Source organism: Chelonia mydas, chromosome 3 (assembly GCF_015237465.2).
Source record: "Chelonia mydas isolate rCheMyd1 chromosome 3, rCheMyd1.pri.v2, whole genome shotgun sequence".
NCBI classification, from domain to species: domain Eukaryota; kingdom Metazoa; phylum Chordata; order Testudines; family Cheloniidae; genus Chelonia; species Chelonia mydas.
This window is the reverse complement of record NC_057851.1, coordinates 130,292,331-130,312,276: the sequence shown is the minus strand read 5'-3', so window position 1 is coordinate 130,312,276 and position 19,946 is coordinate 130,292,331. Positions and strand designations below refer to the sequence as shown.

The 19,946-nt window shown below is 38.8% G+C and overlaps 1 protein-coding gene across 7 annotated transcripts in view; it reads left to right on the top strand.

The window, feature by feature from the left end:
- The window catches only part of B3GALNT2 (beta-1,3-N-acetylgalactosaminyltransferase 2), a 40,596-nt gene that overhangs the window by 7,945 nt on the left and 12,705 nt on the right, over positions 1-19,946 (top strand). For 3 of the 7 annotated variants that reach the window (XM_043544332.1, XM_043544331.1, XM_043544334.1), the window contains exons 2-8: positions 2,293-2,337; positions 4,949-5,096; positions 6,631-6,731; positions 7,860-8,053; positions 11,032-11,127; positions 17,373-17,483; positions 18,289-18,367. In XM_043544332.1, coding sequence (XP_043400267.1) covers positions 2,293-2,337; positions 4,949-5,096; positions 6,631-6,731; positions 7,860-8,053; positions 11,032-11,127; positions 17,373-17,483; positions 18,289-18,367 — 774 coding nt within the window. Of the gene's footprint in view, positions 1-1,620; positions 1,847-2,292; positions 2,338-4,948; positions 5,097-6,630; positions 6,732-7,859; positions 8,054-11,031; positions 11,128-17,372; positions 17,484-18,288; positions 18,368-19,946 lie in introns of those variants that run through there. The other 4 variants (XM_037895285.2, XM_037895284.2, XM_037895286.2 and 1 more) reach the window with 2 other exon arrangements.

Here is a 19,946-nt window from a genome sequence, read left to right as displayed (position 1 = left end):
GTATTGCCAATACAGAGAAGGACCAGGCTATCATACAGGAAGATCTGGATGACCTTGTAAACTGGAGTAATAGTAATAGGATGAAATTTAATAGTGAAAAGTGCAAGATCATGCATTTAGGGATTAATAACAAAAAATGTTATAAACTGGGGACGCATCACTTGGAAGTAACAGAGGAGGAGAAGGACCTCAGAGTATTGGTTGATCACAGGATGACTATGAGCCGCCAATGTGATATGGCCGTGAAAAAAGCTAATGCGGTCTTGGGATGTATCAGGAAAGGTATTTCCAGTAGAGATAAGGACCATTATACAAGGCACTGATGAGACCTCATCTGGAATATTGTGTGCAGTTCTGGTCTCCCAGTTTGAATTCATCCTTCATAAACATGGAACAAGGACAGAGAAGGGCTACTAGGATGATTCGAGGAATGGAAAACCTGTCTTATGAAAGGAGACTCAAAGAGCTTGGCTTGTTTAGCCTAACCAAAAGAAGGCTGAGGGGAGATCTGATTGCTCTCTGTAAATATATCAGAGGGATAAATACCAGGGAGGGAGAGGAATTATTTAAGCTCAGTACCAATGTGGACACAAGAACAAATGGAGATAAACTGGCCACCAGGAAGTTTAGACTTGAAATTAGATGAAGTTTTCTAACCATCAGAGGAGTGAAGTCCAAGGGGAGCAGTGGGGGCAAAAGACATATCTGGCTTCAAGACTAAGCTTGATAAGTTTATGGAGGAGATGGTATGATGGGATAGCCTAATTCTGGCAATTAATTGATGTTTGACTATTAGCGGTAAATATTCCCAATGGCCTGTGATGGGATGTTAGATGGAGTGGGATCTGAGTTATTACAGAGAATTCTTTCCTGGGTGTCTGGCTGGTGAGTCTTGCCCACATGCTCAGGGTTCAGCTGATCGCCATATTTGGGGTCGGGAAGGAATTTTCCTCCAGGGCAGATTGGCAGAGGCCCTGGGGGTTTTTTGCCTTCCTCTGCAACGTGGGGCACAGGTCACTTGCTGGAGGATTCTCTGCACCTTGAAGTCTTTAAACCACAATTTGAGGACTTCAATAGCTCAGACATAGGTTAGGGATTTGTTACAGGAGTGGGTGGGGGAGATTCTGTGGCCTGCATTGTGCAGGAGGTCAAACTAAACAATCATAATGTTCCCTTCTGACCTTAAAGTCTATGAGTCTAACTAGCACTGGAATCTTTTATCCTTTTCCCTGGTGATAATGCCAGTAAATCTGTATTTGGCCACTGAGTGTGACACTGTGAATAGGAGGCATATAGTCTCCTAAAGAAAGTAGTAGTAAAATCTATTTACGATGGAGGTTGTTGAAATCTGGTTGGGGCCAATATACTGCCTTCCAGTATGTAACCCCTACAGTGGTGTCCTGACTCAGCTCAGCAGTACACATTTTTACAAGAGGTTCTCTGGATGGCAGCTATATAACACAGAGTAGCAGCTGTGAGTGCAGCTGCCTGTTTTATTTTACTGCACTTATTGCCATGAGTTAATGGGGTTAGGCAAAAGAGCAAAGGGAAAGTAAGTATTTTGTGCCAAAAGAATGTAGCATGGGAATTGCAGTGGGGGAAGGGAGGGGGAGACTTGCAAGGATTCACTGAGAAGCCTAAGGCTCCATAATGTGTCTGGGAGAGTTCTGAATCTTGATTTTTAATGACTCTGTGACCAACATACCAAAAAATGTTCCTTTCTTCTTAGCCCACTCCCACTATCTACAGTTACTATAATATTTTATGTTTTTTTATTGTTCTTTACATCTTCAAAGCACTTCATGGTCATTAACTAATTGGTATTCACACTCCTCCTGTAAGATAGGTGAGTATTTTCTCCGTTTTACAGATGGGGAAAACTGAGCAACAGAGCGTGCCTTGCTCAGGGGCACAGCGAGTCCGTAACACAGCCAGAATTAGAACTCCAGAGGTCTGGCTTCCAGCCCTGCCCTCAAACTACAATGATTCATTTCTTGTGTTTAAGCTTTTTAGAAACTGCAAGTTGTAAACAGATAGTTACATAATCAGTATAAGGTAAGAATAGCATATTATGAGTAATTAATAATAAGATAAACAATAATAGAGACAACATCAGAGGCTGCTGTTACATGCATAAAGAAAACTCTAGCTTGTGAATGTGTGGAAACAGTTGTATGATGATGCAGTAAGTTTGTTCACTTCTGAGTTAAATATAAAATGACTGCATGTATAAATACTTCGCCATGATTGACTCAGAAGTCACTAATAGTTTTCTCTGAACTTTTACTGCAGATCACATGTATACAATGCTCTTGTTTCCTGAATGGTTCATCATAGGTTAATATCTTTTTCTGTACCTTTAGCTTTATCTCTTCTTTATATTAGTTTAAAGACAAACTGTTACCCTTTCCATTAGAGCTTAATAAATGCTCTTTCCCATTTATCAGTAATAAATAGGAAGCTTTGCCTGGCAAACAGGGGACTTATTCATCAATTTCAGCAAAATTTGTTTTCATTTTTTAAAAAGTGACTATCTCTTATGACTGAGAAGGCAACTTTCTGAAAGTACTGATGCAGTGCCGTTTTACTAAATCTACGGACAGTGTGAAACAAAAGAGAAGGGACCTGCTACCTCTAATCTCAACCAGGTTAATTCTGAAGGCTCTCTCTGACTGCCTCTATGAAGTGCTTTGTTAAGGGATTGTATCCACATGAGAGAGTTTCACCAGTTTTAAAACTAATTTAGTTTAATCAGTGCAAAACCCTGTGTAGACACTCTTATTTTGGTTTGAGTGGCCTGTTTTGGTTTATCTTAAATTGAGAGAAATGGATTTAAGCTAAATTAATATTTGCCTCTCTGTAACCAAAACAAAGAGAGTGCCAAGGATATATAAAACATAATGAAATAAATAGAGCAGAAGCAGGTAAGAGACGGTATATGTGAGGAGAAGGGGGAAGAGGAGGAATTACAAGAGGACGTGTGAGCTACTTCTGATATTGCAGTCCCACCAGACATATGGCTGTTTTACAGATACCAGCTAATATGGAGTACTGGCAAACTCTAATTGTATAAATGTCGATGGGGACATCTAAAACCTCCAGATAATCAGCATTTACCTATATAAGGGAAAACCAAATAGTATTCTGATGAAAGATTGTCTGACTTGAGCTGGGAATTCTCTCCTCTAACACTCGCCAGGCATTACTTAGACAGAGCAGTTATACACACTTATATGCAGCAAACAAATCTCACTCCTGAGATCTGTCAAAACTGCCGTGTATGTTTATTTGTTACAAGAGCCGTAACTATCGGCTTTAGTGAAAACATGCAGGTTTCTGAGGAAGAAAAGAAATGCTAGTCTGTGTAGAAAGAAAATGTTTTGAGAGATTTTTTTGTGTCCTTCAGAGTTAGTTCCTAGGTTATGTAAATTCTTTTAATTAAACTAATATCTTAACTTTCTACCTATAGTATGTGAAGATTGAAAGTGTGCTGAAACATCCATGTTTAAACAGCTTGCAGAAGTAAATTATCTTTAAAACCTAATATTGTGTGCCTTTCCTGCAAAATGTCTGTTACAGAGACACAATGGGCGTAGGATTTTCAGAAATTATATTTTACTTCTCTTCCAATTCAGTCCCAGGTCATACATGTCCAGACACCACGACACACGTTTCCTTCTCAGTGTTTAATGAGGGCACTGGTGTAGTGGATAGAAGTCTGGAACATAACGTTGTGTAATCTGGTTATAATGGGTAACTTGCAGATATTTTTAGACACCCGAAAATTAGACGTCTAACATGACCTTGTCTGTATTGTTTGCAGTAGTTGTGTTAAAGAACTCTGGCACTCACTCATTTTAACTGTTTGGCTTAGGTCTCAAATTAAGGAGAGTGAGATGGAAGTGATCCCTCACCCCTGCTAAATATAAACCTCTCTCTTTTGGCTTTAGAATGGCTGATGAACAAAACCACGCAGATCCATATTAGAGGTCTGTCTGATTGGTTGTGGGCTCCTAGCCATACTTCTCAGGTTTCTCTTTAGTCAGAATCTCACTTTAAAGGAAGTACCATTTTTATAATCTCTAAATTTTAGAAACAATGCTTAGCAAGAACTAAATGTTATTTATTACTAGCATTTATGATGAAGCCCATTGCTGGTATATCTGGGGAAGACTCATGCCCACAACTGAGCAAGGTGAAAACATTTACCTTCTATAGGGAGATAATACCCCTGTCCCCAACCCTTTTTCCCACTCTCACAACTTTACATGGGCAGAGACTAGGAAGGTCCTGCCAATAAACTAAATGGCAGTGGAATCTGAGCCAGCATGGACAAAGACATGTCTCTTAACACTCTCTGTGACCGCACTCAGCTTAAGTGGATATAGTCTAGTGGCGAAAGCCCGATGTCAAGAATGACTAGGCCCCGGGTTTTGTGGTAGGTCAGAGAAGGAAAGGCTGTCCATGAGGCAGCTGAGGCCAGGCTATTCAGGATTTTGCAGATTGTAAGCAGCACCTTGAATTTCACCCAGAATGTTTCTGATAGCCAGTGCAAAATGTGGAGAACAGCTGTGATGTGCTCTCACGGAGCAGCTTGCTCAGAAGGCAGCCACACACACGCATAATTGGCTATCCCATCATTCAGCCTACAGAGGGGTTTTCTTTCGTTAGCTTTGAAGGTGTCATGCACTTGGTTACTTTAGTTTACCAGCAGTAATTTTCTCTGTTCTCTCCTGTAATAATTTCACAGCTCTGTAATGGTAGTTGTGGCATGTTGAAAGCATCTTCCAGGCTTTTGACAAACAATGTGACACAAATGCTGTTTCTGTTTTTTAATGCTCAGGACACTTAATACACTTACTTCTGATGCGTTTTTTAATTAACGTTTACAGCTCAGACATTTGGGTTTATGTTTCTGTAATAAATAGTTGTTGTTTTAAACTCTTAGGTCCACTGGCTTTCTTACCTCAGTGGGAACTGAAACATTACGATGTTATCGTCGGTGTATTATCCGCTCGACACAATCATGAGCTGCGGAATGTTATAAGGAACACTTGGTTCAAGCACTTGAAACAACATCCAGCGCTGAGCCCTCGGTAAACCTTTTATAAATAATTTATATTGCTTGGGCTGGGTGAGAAGCTAGGAATCAAATGAGTAAATATTGTTTGTTTCTTATTCTTTATTTTGGAAAAAATAAATATAGGTTCATGCTGGTAAACACCTTTTATTATGGCTGACAGGGCACTTTCATTCTTAACTCCCCCTTAACGTTTTATAAAAATAATAGGCACTCTGGATTGAAATTAATTTTTTGAATGTGATTAAAATGTGTTACTTGAATGTGTGCAAGAGCATTTTTCATCCATTAAGAAATGCTCACAGGGTTGCTCTGTGTTGTTGGATGACACACGTGGATTTATTTTACAGTGTAGTAGTAATTGGCATGCATGTAACCTTAGTTCTGTTTTGATGTCAGGAGAAATTTGGTAGCAAGATACAACAATGGTAAAAATGTATTGCTGAGCATGTGCAGCAAAGCTATTTTTTTGACTGTGGATAGCTGCACCAAAGTACCACCCTCTGTTCATAAAAAGGCTGTTTCTGATGGTGCATTGATTGAAATGCACTGTTTTTGAAGGCGTATACAGCCAAATAACCACACTTTCCATGTTTGTTGTGATCATTCACATACAAACAGAGGCTGGGGGGACTTTAAATCATAAGTCCTGAAGTTGTGTTTCTAGGAACAGATGCTCTTTGGCACCTTTCAGGATTGAGCCCTTATTAAAGTTTCATACAGTGTTTGCGAGTTTTATCTTGAGTCAGAGGAGGAAATTACCAACATTCAATGTTAATGCTTCATCATGGGTCAGGTTTTAATCACATCAAAATCAGGAAATGCAGTCATGGTTTCCACAGCAAATTTACCTTACGCTTCATTGCAGAGATGTGTACGTTACATGACCACTCAGTGTGGCATACTATTTAGCAGAGAATACTTGAGCACAGGCAGGATCATGTTTGCTGAGGGAACTACAAATTTTGAATTTCCCTTCTCTTTTGGAATTGATCTCTCAACCTTAAAATTGCATTAAAGTAGGTTTCTGTTTTCCGTATTGAATTGCTACTTCCTAACAATTGGAATGTCTAAATTGAGATGGATGCTGTAATAGTTACAGAACTTGCAGATATGTCCCATTATTTAATAAAATGAGAAATAAAACAACTGATAACAGGAAATTCCTCATTCTGCCTGATGTGAATAGTTTCTTAGTTAACTGTCTTTTAAAATGAACTACTAATTCTTTTAAAATGACAGCACTTGGCTGTCTGTGTGTATCAATACAGTATTTCCTCGGAGATTTGTGCAGCTAACTTACTAAAATAAATAGATGGTCAAGAATAGGATGTCTAAGCACAATGTTCTTATGAGCCAAGTTCAGTTTTAAATAATATTTATTCTTCTGTCAAACTCCAAATAAACAAAATCAGTATTAAAAGGCTTTGTGACTAATGTTTTAAGGTAATCAGAAAGCTCAAACTATGGAAGGACATGTCTTTGCATTGAAATTAGCATGTTGAAGATGAAAATAAATTACAGGTGTTAATAAAAACAAATTATTTTAGTGTCCTTGTGAAGTTTATAATAGGTGCACATGGCTGTGGTGTGCCAGTGGAGGACAGAGAAGATCCTTACTCCTGCAAACTTCTGAACATTACTAACCCAGGTATGAATGATAATCTTTTAAACTATTATATCATATTAAACAGAATCCTCTTTGTTGCGACACATGGATGGTTTAGTGGCTGTCCCAGTTAAGGGCCCAATCCTGCAAATACTCCTGGACTTAAAGCTTACTCTCTATGTATGCACTTATATAGCCCACCTCTGAGCCCCATATGCAGACATTAATGGGGGAGATTTTCCAAGGCACAAAGGGCAGACCATTGACTTTCATTGGAGTTGGACATCCTTTGTCCCTTGGAAAATCTCCCCCAATTAATTTATCTTTTCAATATCTCTGTCACGTGGGGCTATTGTTCGCACCTTGCAGACGGGGAACTAAGTCAGAGAGCATTAAGTGACTTGTTCAAGTTTGCACAAGTCTGTGTTGCTTTAGAACTGAGAACTTAACCCAGATCGTCCAGGTCCAGTGTCTTGGCCACAAGACCATGTGAGGCCACTTCTACTGAAGTGAATACTACATCTGATAGTGTTTGCGGAATCTGTCCTTAGGAGAAGAGGCAATTGTTTAAAGTATAAGTGTCAGAAAATACTTGAAATGAAACACTGTCCTCAATAAAATACATAACTAAAATTATATTTCCTGCCTTTCATTTTTATTTTTCCTCTGTTGAATATTTACTTTGCAACTATTATATTAGAATTTCACAACTATGATTCTAACTCCTGGTAAAATGCACTTGGCCTTTTTGGAATGAGTCACTTTAAATGCCACTTCTGCTAATTTAGTTCCAGTTAAGCAGCAGTCGTTGCCATTCAGCCTCCAAACGATAAATCAGATTCCTGAAGGAGATGGAATAAAACAGCTGTTCTCGTTAAATAGAGCAAGGTGTTATATATAAGTGTGTGTGTGTGCGGGCTTCCGTTCAGCTCTCTGTACATGCTCAAGCACTGACTTACAGTTGCTGGTAACCAGCAGGCTACTAAATCATTCTAAACATCTCCTTACAGCTGTATGTAGTCAGTCATCTTTCCTCTGGAATTTGATTACCTTTGTGCGCTTTGCCAGCCATGCTAATTATTCATCAGACATTCCCATGTATACATAATTCCAGAATGATAAATCTACTCACATTGCAAGTATAATCCTTGTTCCTTTTTTAAAATACAGTTTTGAATCAAGAAATCGAAGCATTCAATCTCCCTGAAGATACGCCTTCAGTGCTTTCTGAAGACCGCATTGTCAGTGTGAACTTCCGAGTTCTTTACCCCATCGTCATTACTAGTCTTGGGGTATTTTATGATGCTGATGGTGTGGGATTCCAGAGGAATATCACTGTAAAACTGTACCAGGCAGAACAGGAGGTACAGTATTATAGTTATCTTACCAAAGAGGACTAAAGCACATTTTTTCTTTCTATCGTGGATTGAATTCCTGCAGAATGAGATGTATGTGTTAATGACCTAGCAAATTAATGATTTCACCTATCATACACTAATAAGAGTTTTCTTTCCTACTGCACTCTTAAGAACTGTCTGCTGAATAACTATAAATCTTTCCTATTTCACATTTGTCATCTGTAGAATGTGAAAAACTGGGGTTTACAAACTTTCAATATTAAAATATTATTTTTTTCTGTATAACTGTAGACTACTTCTTTAGATTAGTAATGTGTGGGTTAATAGAAATGCTTCTTAATTAAATGTTCCTTGTAATTCCAAGACAAAACAGTTTTAGTTGAAATTAAGGTTATACAAGTTTATCAATAACTTAAAGACTTATATGTATTCAAACAAACAAAAACCACCACCCTTTGAACGTTTGAAAGTAAGGAAATACAGTTAAGCTAGTAATTCTTGTTCTATAGTCTGATCCACTCTCTAGCTAGACATCTAGAAGTTGTTGCACACTGTTATCATTTAGCACATAACCAGTGTAATTATCTCTATGTAGTTTTCCAGCTCTGTTATGGACTCAAAACTTTAGGTCATCTGTAGTCATTGTCGTCATCTTTATTTCCACTTCCTTGTTCTCGGTCGGCAGCTTTTATAGCCTTCTTCCAAAACCCATGATTGTATGCCTGTCTGTCATGTAAATTGGTCTCTCTAAGGTCCTCTGATATCTGGTCCTTTCATTGAGTCTTTGCCCTCCTCCTTGGTTGTCTTCTGTCCGTGGTCATTTCAAGGGCCATCCTACCAATATAACCCATACCAAAGTAGCCTAGCCTCCCTCAACTTGTCTTCAGATGGGCAACCAACATTAGGCCCTCTTAACCTTATTTTGTTTCCTACCATGGAGTCTCCAACCATCTAACTATCTCAACATCTTTATTTCTCTAGTGGAGAGCATACTGATTTCTTGTAGCTGGTCAAGTTTCTGTTTGGTACATTAGGATGGGTCAAATTACAGTTTTATACACTCTACCTTTTAATTTTATTGGTATCTTTTTATCACAGAGAACTTGGGTCAGCTCCTGCCATTTGTACCAAGCAGCTTTAGTACTATGCTGGGCATCATTCAGGAGGGCACCACTACCAGCAACCATTCATTGGTTCTAGGTATTTAACTCTTCTAAGATCTCTGCCTGTAATATCCTTTATGGTTGGTGGTCCTCCTTCATTGATCAAAACCTCAGTCTTTACCAGTGTTCTATGACCTGCCTGCTCCTAACTGTTGCCACCCTTCGTTTGTAGGGTGTCACAATCTTCCGCACATATCACTAAGCCATCCGGGAACAGCATATTCTGAGGCAGCTCCCTTTGTATATTATCACTTGTCACATCCATGACAGCCACAAACAAAAAAGGCTCAATGCTGACCTCTGATACAGGACACATTTACTAAAAATTCTCTGTTGGGTAGCCCCATTTGGCTTTGACTACAGTAGTCACTCTGTCATACATATCCTGGAGAAAATGGACCTATCCTTCTGGCACACCTTGCCATCTCGTACTCCACCAAACTAATTCTCTTGGTACATGAGTAAATTCCTTCTCCAAGACCACAAAGGCTATACCCAGTAGCTTTATCTTTTCTCTGAACTTCTCCAGGAAGATTCATACAGCAAAAATATGGCATCAGTGATACTCCTTCCCAGCATAAATCCATACTGACCCTTCCAAATTTCAACTATTCCAGGCAGTTACTTTTCAGTAATCTTCTATACTTTCATAGCATGTGCATCAGCTTCATTGGATGATGATTAGTATACAGTGTAATATCTCCTTTCTGTTTAAAAATGGGCAGTACAAAGCATTGACATCATTCATCTGACATTTTCTCTTTCTTAAGAATATTGTTGAACAGACTTCTAAAATACATGACGCCTTCCCTTCCCATCGACTTCAGTGCATCCACTGGTACTTTATCAAGCCTGGGTGCTTTTTCCTTTCTAATTTTCCTAATGCTTGTCTAATCTCTTCCTCCTGCAACCTGTCATGCCCTGGTTCAGCCTAAATGTTGTGAGTTCCTGTCTTGGGTCCTCCTCATTCATCTTTTTGTTTTTCCTTCTTCAAAATAATTACTTCAGACTTTGCTAATTGCTCATTTCTAATATAAGCAAACTCGTTCACATCTTTCGTCATTTTCCTCTCTTGCGTTAGCGAGTTTCCAGCTGGTCTTTTCTCCTTCATATCTTCCTAGTAGTTATATAGTTCATCACAGGCCAGATCTGTAGTTGTTGCAACACTTCTTTTGGCCTCCTTTTTTCCCCTGCATATACGCCATCTGATCACTGCACAAGCCATTGGCCTGCCATCTTTTAAAGGTTACCTTTTTCTTCTCAGTGGATTCTAATGATGCTGGTATAGTCTGGTGGTATAAAGACTTCCTAAACTCTATCTATGACGACAGGTAGATTTTATAAACTGGATTTCTCATAGGTTTAGATCAAATGCATCCTAAAACTAAGGCTATGATTTTTGTCACGGAGATTGCAGAAGTCATGGAATCTGTGACTTCCAAAGACCTTCATGATTTCAGCCCGCAGGCGGCTGGGAGCTGTAGGGTCCCGCCGGTGCCCACAATGGCTGGGAGCTGCAGGGGGTACCTTCTGCAGGGTTGTCAATTCAGCACTTCTCATGAGCCCATATATGAGTGTGAATATGTGGTGGGGGACGGGGAATTCAAAACAAAATACTGTTTGGTTTTAAGGGCTATTTCTGCATGAAAAATAGCTAACAACATTGTTTAAAACAAAAAATGCTAGGGGTTGCTTTAAGAGGTTTGTCCTTTCTATTGTGAACCAATTAAGATAATGTAGGCTAGCATTGTTTTTACAGCCCTTGTGATTTAAGAATGTAAGTTCCTTATTTTTGTTTTCCTTTCTTTATTTTGCATACAGGAAGCTCTCTTCAGTGCTCGCTTTAGCCCACCTAGCTGTGGAGTGCAAGTTAACAGATTGTGGTACAAACCTGTAGAACAGTTCATTTTGCCAGAGGTACGTGCAGTGTTTAATTTCCCATGCTGATTTGTAAGACTGGCATTTACTTTTCATCTCTTTATATTTTTCAGGCTTTATTTATATCTGTTAGTGGCATGAGATGGTGAAATACGCACACTACACATTCTGAATGCTAGTATCTCTCTTTAAAGCTAATGCTTTAGAGGTTTTCATTTACTGTTCACTGCCTTAAGAAATCTCTTAAAAATGATTCAGTGGTTTGGAGCTAGCTCTAGAAGCTTTTATGTGAAAATTTGTCTCCAAATCTTGGTCTGTAGAGGAAATGCACTAACATTCTGTGGGATAGTGTTTCCCATACAGTGGGTTATTTCCCGTTCCTTTAGGGGTAAGTGCAAAGGACTATCCAGGGGGCACAGACAGATCTCTCAGTTGCTCTCTTGAGTCTCTGCTTTCATTTTGAAAAAAGTACTTCTTTAGCTATTATGGTTGCAAAGAAAACTTTCAAAGTATGAGATTGTTGTAAACAATGCAGAAGCATCTGCCTGAGTTTACAGAGAGCCTGAAACAGTAGCTCTGAAGTATAAGCATCACATAATGAATTACACTATATTAGTGTTTCTCAAAGTGAGGGGGAATGTGCATGAAATACTAGCCATAGGTGGGAGAGTACACAGAAGTTCTGTAAATTAAAACACATATGCCTTTAACAACACATCTGCCAGGGTGCAAGGGGTGTGATTGGTTTCATTTTCCTGAAGTGGGGACTCAGCTTTCAAAAGTTTGGAAATCACTGCTGCGTGGGGTGGGTTGGTATTGTTAACACTATTGCTGCTTGTGAGCAGCAGTTGCTAAGCTTCAAAGGCTGGGTCCTAGGTTTTGTGATCCCACTTGGGAATGGTGCCTGCAGTTTGAGATTGGGTTGTACTGTAGGGATATGGTACCAAATGGTGCTTTTCAGGGTTGTACTGGAAGGAAGTGGTTAAACATAGTTTAAAAAGAGTGTGGGAAGAAAATAGAATTAACATTATTACAGTTAGGGCCTAATCATAGAATATCAGGGTTGGAAGGGACCTCAGGAGGTCATCTAATCCAACCCCCTGCTCAAAGCAGGACTAATCCCCAACTAAATATCCCAGCCAGGGCTTTGTCAAACCAGTCCTTAAAAACCTCTAAGGAAGGAGATTCCACCACCTCCCTAGGTAACCCATTCCAGTGCTTCACCATCCTCCTAGTGAAAAAGTTTTTACTAATATCCAACCTAAACCTCCCCCACTGCAACTTGAGACCATTACTCCTTGTTCTGTCATCTGCTACCACTGAGAACAGTCTAGATCCATCCTCTTTGGAACCCCCTTTCAGGTAGTTGAAAGCAGCTATCAAATCCCTATTAATCCAACAGTCCTTACTCAAGTGAAACTTCTATTGACCTAAAGTGGGAATGCTGACTGAGTGATAGCTCCCATCTGTGAGGAGCAGTTTCCATGTGAGTTCCTAATCTCTAAATATTTCAGATATAATTTTAAAATTTGGCTTCTTTTAATTTAAATATCTTCTTATATTGTTAAACCAGTGTTCTAATAACTACGTCTTAAATAGAACTAGATTTCTGTCAATGGTTTTAGGTCCTGGAAGAAATATAGTGAAGTGGTTTATACGGAAAATGTGGGAGAGGAAATGAATGGCTGAGTAAGTTAGGCATTCAGGGCCAACTTAGTCCTTGATATTATTCCACTGATTTCACAAGAGTTAATACAGGAATGAATTTGGACCTAGGTCCCTGTGAGAGGAATTAGCAGTTGACTGGGTAGTTTATCTCAGCGTTTCTCACCCTGGGGGTCCTGAGCCAAAGACGATTGTAGGGGGGTCATGAGAATGGCAGCTGCTGGTTGGGCACCCAACTCTGAAGACAGCACTGCCGCCAGCAGCAGCGCAGAAGTAAGAATGGGATGGTATGGGAGCAGAGGTTGTCAGCCTGAAATATTTTCAAAGGGGGTCCCAGCAAAAAAAAAGTTTGAGAACTCCTGGCTTGTCTCCTTAAGCAGTTTACTAGAGAGTAGCATTTTAGTGGTCTAGCTTGTCAAGTAAGCAAATTTCTTGCAGTATTTTCTGTATGCAATTTAATGCTGCTTAAATTTCTTACCCCCTGAAGAAATTTAATTTAAAGTGATGTGCAGCAGATGCTGTATGGTATTAATTTTTAGAACATATTGTGCCCAACAGTATAGCGAGGTGGGATGGGTTTCTGCACAACTCAAATTTTATTCCTGTAAATCTTTGATTGTTTTTTCCACTATATTAAATTCCCAGGCACTTGTAATTTTTTCCTCTTATTTTCCAGCTATAAATATTAATACATATTCAAGCTGTGACATAAATTTATCAAAATATAAGACTAGAAGAGACCTCAAGAGGTGATCTAGTACATCCCCTAGTGCTGAGGCGGGATCAAGTAAACCTAGACCATCCCTGACAAGTGTTTGTCTAACCTGTTCTAAAAACCTCTAATGACGGGGATTCCACCTCCCTTGGAAGCCTAATACGGTGTAGGGCGGCTCCAGAGCTTAACTATCCTTGTAGTTAGAAAGTTTTTCCTAATATCTATCCTAAATCTCCCTTGCTGCAGATTAAGCCCATTACTACTTGTCTTACCCTCAGTGAGCGTGTAGAACGATTGATCACCACCCTTTTTATTACAGCCCTTAACATATATGAAGACTTATAAAGTCCCCTCTCAGTCATCTTTGCTCAAGACTAAACATGCCAAGGTTTGTTTTTTATCCCTTCCTTATAAATCAGGTTTTTTAAATCTTTTATAATTTTTGTCACTGTCTTCTGGACACTCTCTCCAGTTTATCCAACACTTTGTTAGAGTGTGGCACCCAGAACTGGACACAGTACTGCAGCTGAGACCTCACCAGAGCCAAGTAGTGCAGGACAGTTACTTCCCGTGTCTTCCATAAGACATTCCTGTTAATACACCCTAGAATGATATTTGCCATTGTTGGCTCCTGTTCAATTTGTGATCCATTATAACCTGCACATCCTTTTTGACAGTACTACTGCCTAGTCAGTTCCCCATTTTGTAGTTGTGCATTTGATTTTTCCTTCCTAAATGAAATACTTTTCACTTGTCTTTATTGAAGTTAATCTTGAATTCACACCAGTTCTCCAGTTTGTCAAGTTCATTTTAAATTCTAATCCTGTTCTCCAAAGTGCTTGCAACCCCTCCCAGTTCAGTGTTATCTGCAAATATATTAACTAATTCTCCACTCCTTTATCCAAGTCATTAATGAAATATTGAATAGTACTGGACCCAGGACAGACCCCTGCAAGACCCCACTAGGTATGTCCTCCCAGTTTGACAGTGTTCCCTTGATACATTTTTGCATTCTTATTGAAAAAAAGGTCTGAAGCATTGTTTAGAAAAGAGACAAACTCCAAGTGCTTTATATTGATATTTTTACTGTGTTATTGGCATTGTATATCTACAGGATGACATGACATTTCTCATTTGGATTGATGGGGTTTACTCTTTGTCACATAGTCTTTGTGATATTTAAGATGCTGAAGCATTCAGGACCACCCAGAAGAGATTTAATGCACATATATTGACATCCAGTTATCTGAGATCTGTTTGTAGTGAAGTGTTTAAGTGCTACAAGATTGGTATGAGACAATACCTTTCCCTACTCCTCTACATTAAGAAATATTGGATTGTTCAAATTACCAAAGAACTTCATCTGTCTTTCAGCTAAAGTGCTGGTTTTTTGGTTTGTTTGTTTGTTTGGCTCATCCTTGTAAGAGTGAGGAAAGATGGAGGGAATTATAACTTCAGAACAAGCAGCTGGCAGGCCAGATTGTCAAAGACAGGCTCAGTCATTCATTTTCCAGATGATTGTGGAGCAAGCGAGCACAAATCAGCAAACTTCTAAGGATGAGGGAGGGATTCATAGACAAGTTTTAAAGAAGCATTTTTATTTATTTATTTATTTATTTTTACACAGAGCTCCAGACCACTCACATGGAATTGAGACTCTGTGCCATATGCTGACAGTTACTAATGAGAAATAATCCAAACAACAAAAGGCATGGCACTGTAACATTCAGAAAGGAGTTTAACAGGATTACATTATGTCAGTCCACCTGTTCAATCTTCATAATAAGTACCAATGCTCTCCCATTACAGAGAGGATGGACTGTAAATAGGGAGAAAACAGATGGTGTGCGCTGGTAATGTTCTCCTTTCCGCATTTTTACAGATGAAGTTTCCATTAGGCAGCTTGGAATAAGAATAGCTGAAGGCTAAAGTCATTAGTGAACTTGCTCACATCTCTCAAGATGTAAAGCAATAATATTTGGCACTTCTAGAACACCTTGCATTCAACCATCTAATTGATTAAGTCTCTCGATGACCTTTTTGAAGTGGGTATAGTAAGTATTTACATATCCCCTTTTACAGAGGAGGAAACGGAGTCACATACAGGCTAAGTGACTTGCCCAACGGCGCACATGCAGTCAAATGGCAGAGCTAGAACTAGAACCCAGATTTATTGATCTCTAAAGCAAAAATTGTTACCGTGGGAAAAGGCAGTTACTAAAATACCTTGTAAATACAGATGCTTGGTAAGTGCTGCTATCCAGGTTTCAAAGCCTAGGGTGATGGGGAATCCTGCCATTGACATTAAAAAAGTCTTAGTAATGGTCCACTTGTCATATTAAAATGACAAATAATTAGAAGTAAGCAGGGTGGAGGTATTGAGCACAAAGATCACACCAGGATGAGTACTGATTTGGTCCATTGTTCAACGATAAAACTAATTAGAAGCAACAGACGATGGAGGATATGAGACTTTTGAAATGTGTGGCTGTGGCTGTGACTGAATATCAAGCATGCTATGAGCATAAAAGACCTATTGATGGAGGATGTTAAAGAGCTTGAGGAAGTTGTAAGAAATCAAGCTGGACTGTTTTGGATCTGTCAGTAAGAGGACACAGTCTGGAGAAAATGATAATGCAAGGAAATGAGTTGGGAAAAGGTCAAAGGAGAGGCTCAGGTAACTGGAAACCAAAGAGTGGGATCTGAAGCATACAGCAGCAGAGAGTTAGCAAACAGTTCTGAACACTGAGGATCTGTCTGCATTTGTAAATAAGTTTAAAACAAGATGAGGTGTTTCTGTGCTTGAATAGCTACCTTTATGTGCAGTGTGTCAAAATTTTTGTTTTAGAAGATGAGGAATTGATTTAAAGCTATATCGTGTATTGCTTTAAACAAAATCATTTGCTTTGGTTTAACATTCATGAAACTAATGTTAATGTATTCAGTGTGTAGTCTCTCGACCAGAACAGGATTACCTAAAAAAACTATAGAACTTTAAATTACTACTTTAACTTTTATTTTTATATTGCATTCCCTCTGTCCCTTCCTAACTATCTTAGAGACTTTCAACCGAAAATAATAGTAATATATGAGATATACTGTATGGATAATATGTAGCATTCAGCAAATCAGTTTAAAGGTGGACTGAACTGCTTTTTAAAAACTAAGTTACACATCTAGCCTCTTAGTGATGTAGGATCTTAGGTTTTTTTAAAGTGTCATACAGTTGAAATAAAAAGGGAAAAAAGACAATAATTTCCTCCTTTACTTGTATACCAAGAACTGAGGCCAGGGTTCTCTGATTCTCCTGTTACAACTCATGACACCTGTACCAAGGGAAGAAAGGAAATTCCCTGCTTCCCTCTAAGTTTTGGTGATATCAGTGATTGTTGCAGGATCAACAGAGATCCCTAATCTCAAGTCTTGGCAGATAACTAAAAGAGGCATTGATTTTCAAATTTCTTATAATGTATTCTGTTTGTAATATTGGTTTTTATAGTTAATTTTTAAAAATCATTACAGTTCACCTTTAAATAAAATTTTAAAATTTAAATAAAAAGGAAAAAATCTTTCATTATAGACTTCTGTTAAAGTTTAATATCACTCGTGATGTAGAGAAATAAGTTATTTGACTTAAAGCACATTGTCTGGTTCTGTTTCATAGATGCATCACTTTACCTAGAACTGATTTTATTGCAGTGAAGTCTAAGTAAAAACATTATGCTATATTATAAAACTATCATTTATATAAAATTGACTGTTTTTTAATTAAAATTGTGATACATCCATTTGATTCCACTCTCTAAAGTCTTTGTGTGTGTGTGTGTGTGTGTGTGTATATATATGTATATGTGTGTATTTTTTTTTCCTGTTAATAGTGAATTGTGGTGTGCTTTCTTAACAGAGTTTTGAAGGTACTATTGTGTGGGAAAGCCAGGACCTTCAAGGCCTTGTTTCTAGGAATCTTCACAAAGTGATGGTTAATGATGGAGGAGGAGTTCTCAGAGTCTCTACGGTGTGTCATCTCTTCATACTACTTATGTTCCAATCATAAATTATTTTTTGGTAAAAGTTTAACTTAAGATCTTTTTCTGTCCCATTTACCTGTGCTCCCTAGGTTTCCTTTGTAAATGTCCAGTCATTTCAGGTCACATCAGTCTGGCTTCCTCTATTGGTTTAATTTTCAACTTACACCCACCTTGGGATCCAGCCCTTTGGTGAACCAAGAAAATGGTGCCACTGACTGTATTAAAGACCTGTTTTCCACTCTGCGTGGATATAAAGTTCACCCCTCCCCTTTGTGGACTTCAAAGATAATGGGTCAGATTCACTGCAGCTGAATCCGCATGAAAGACTGTTCTTGAACCCATTTTTGCCAGCAGTGAATTCTGCCCAGTTACTGCAACCCTGAGGCGATGAATTCTCTTTCCTTGTCACCACTTTCTGCTGATTCACAAACAGCATCCTGGGCCCTTATATTTTAGCCATTTAAAGTTTAACCCTTTCCTCTTAATTTCAAGTCTAGCTTTCCAATGTGATATGAGGATGGAATAGAACACAGAAATTAATGCAACGATTTCCAAAGCTGCCTTTGTTTTGGATGCCTCATTGCTATTAATTTTAATGGCAGTAGAGCACCTGAATCCCTTAGGCATGTTTAAAAAATCTCATCCTAAAATTATAACCATCTAAAAACATGTACTGTACATAGTTTTATTCTTAGTTGTTACATCAAGCTTTGTATTTAGAGAGGGAATTAGCTCAACTTTCGCTACTGACATATTTCTCTTTTTGTAATGTTTTTAATCAATCTCTAACAGACAGGGGAAGGTTCATGGCCACATGAATTCACAGAAGGTGTGGAAGGAATAGCAGGAGGCTTTATTTACACTATTCAAGGTAAGTCTGCAAAAAATGTAGTAGAGCATCTCTCTATCCTCGTACAATAGAACATTTAAACGACAGCTCTGAAATGAATGATCAAACTGTGTCCAATATTAATTTGATTGACTAAGAAGTTCTACATTTAGTTTATTCCTCTCTCATATAAGTCCTGTACTAAGTAAAATTTTGGTGACATGCTGACATCTTTGGTTGCTCCTTATCACCTAGCTAAGCCAATTTTTATCTCTTTGCTGTCTTTTTATTAACACAATAACCTTTTCCCCTTCTGTCCAAAACGATTTCCCTGTCCCCGTCCTTAATTCTTGTTCAAAAGACCAAGTTAAAGAAAAAAGTTTTACACTCATTGTCTTTAAGAAGTCAACTTGTGCTAACAGTTACCACTTTTCCCCTATATTTAGAATAGACAATAATTGCAGTTTATCTTGCAACACTGTGGAGCAACTGTTGGCTAATGGTGACATTAAAGCTACAGTGGGCTTGCTTTTCCCAGCAATGCTGTTGCCCTTTGCACCCATTTCAGCAGGTTGTGTGTGAGCCTCTGGGAGCCCTTTCAAACTCTGCATGGTCTTTGGGCCACCTAGTACTGAAGCATCTAAACTGGCACCACAGAGCAGCTGCTGTAATGCAAAAACTGAGGTGGCTCTGTATTAACACTTTTCAAAAGTGAGGCAGGTTTGTCTGCCCTGACATAAGGAAAACCAGAAATTTATTTTCCATAAGTAAAATAACTAACTTAGTTTTAAAATGTGGTTTGGGGGCACACAAACCAGCTTCGGCTTATAAAAACTTTTCAGTGAGTTAAAGCTTTACTACAAGAGGAAAATAAGGGAATAATGGATCCAGTTCTGGGCTTTCCTCTGAGCTAGTAAGTGCCTGTCTCCACTACAGATCTTTGCTGTGTGTAATCAGATTGTAACATGGTTGACTCCACACAACAATTAATACCGTGTCGGCCGCCAAACCACATTCAAGCACCATTTCCGTGCTGAGTAGATAGGACTGGCAGATATGATTGAGCAGTCTAATCTCCCATACATCCGTGCAGGAGGATCTTAAAGTGCATTGAAACCATGTGTAAAACCCGCCGCCGCCTCCTCCCCCCTATTCTTAAAAGTTCAGGTAGTACAGAATACCTGCCCTGATTTTTCCTGAATATGCTTATGCAAAACTGGTTATTCAGTGTGGTAGATGTGGACAGGCCAGCACGACTGTACCATGAAAATTGGTTGTGTTGAGCCTTGTCAGAACCTGGTTTTCAGACTCTGTCTATGCTACAGGTAAATGTGCTTAGGATAAACTGATATTAACTTGGGTAGCCCTTCTATTCATCCTGTAAAAAGTAGAGAGTAGAATGCCAGATAATTTGTATAAAACATTCTTAAGACTTTTTTGAATTCTTTCATTAGAGCAAAGAAGCATTCTGTTCCTTTTTCATTAGGGTATATGTAGGGCCCTACCAAATTCACGGCCATGAAAAACGCAACACAGACCGTGAAATCTGGTCGTTTTGTGTGCTTTTACCCTATACTATACAGATTTCATTGGGGAGACCAGAGTTTCTCAAATTGGGGGT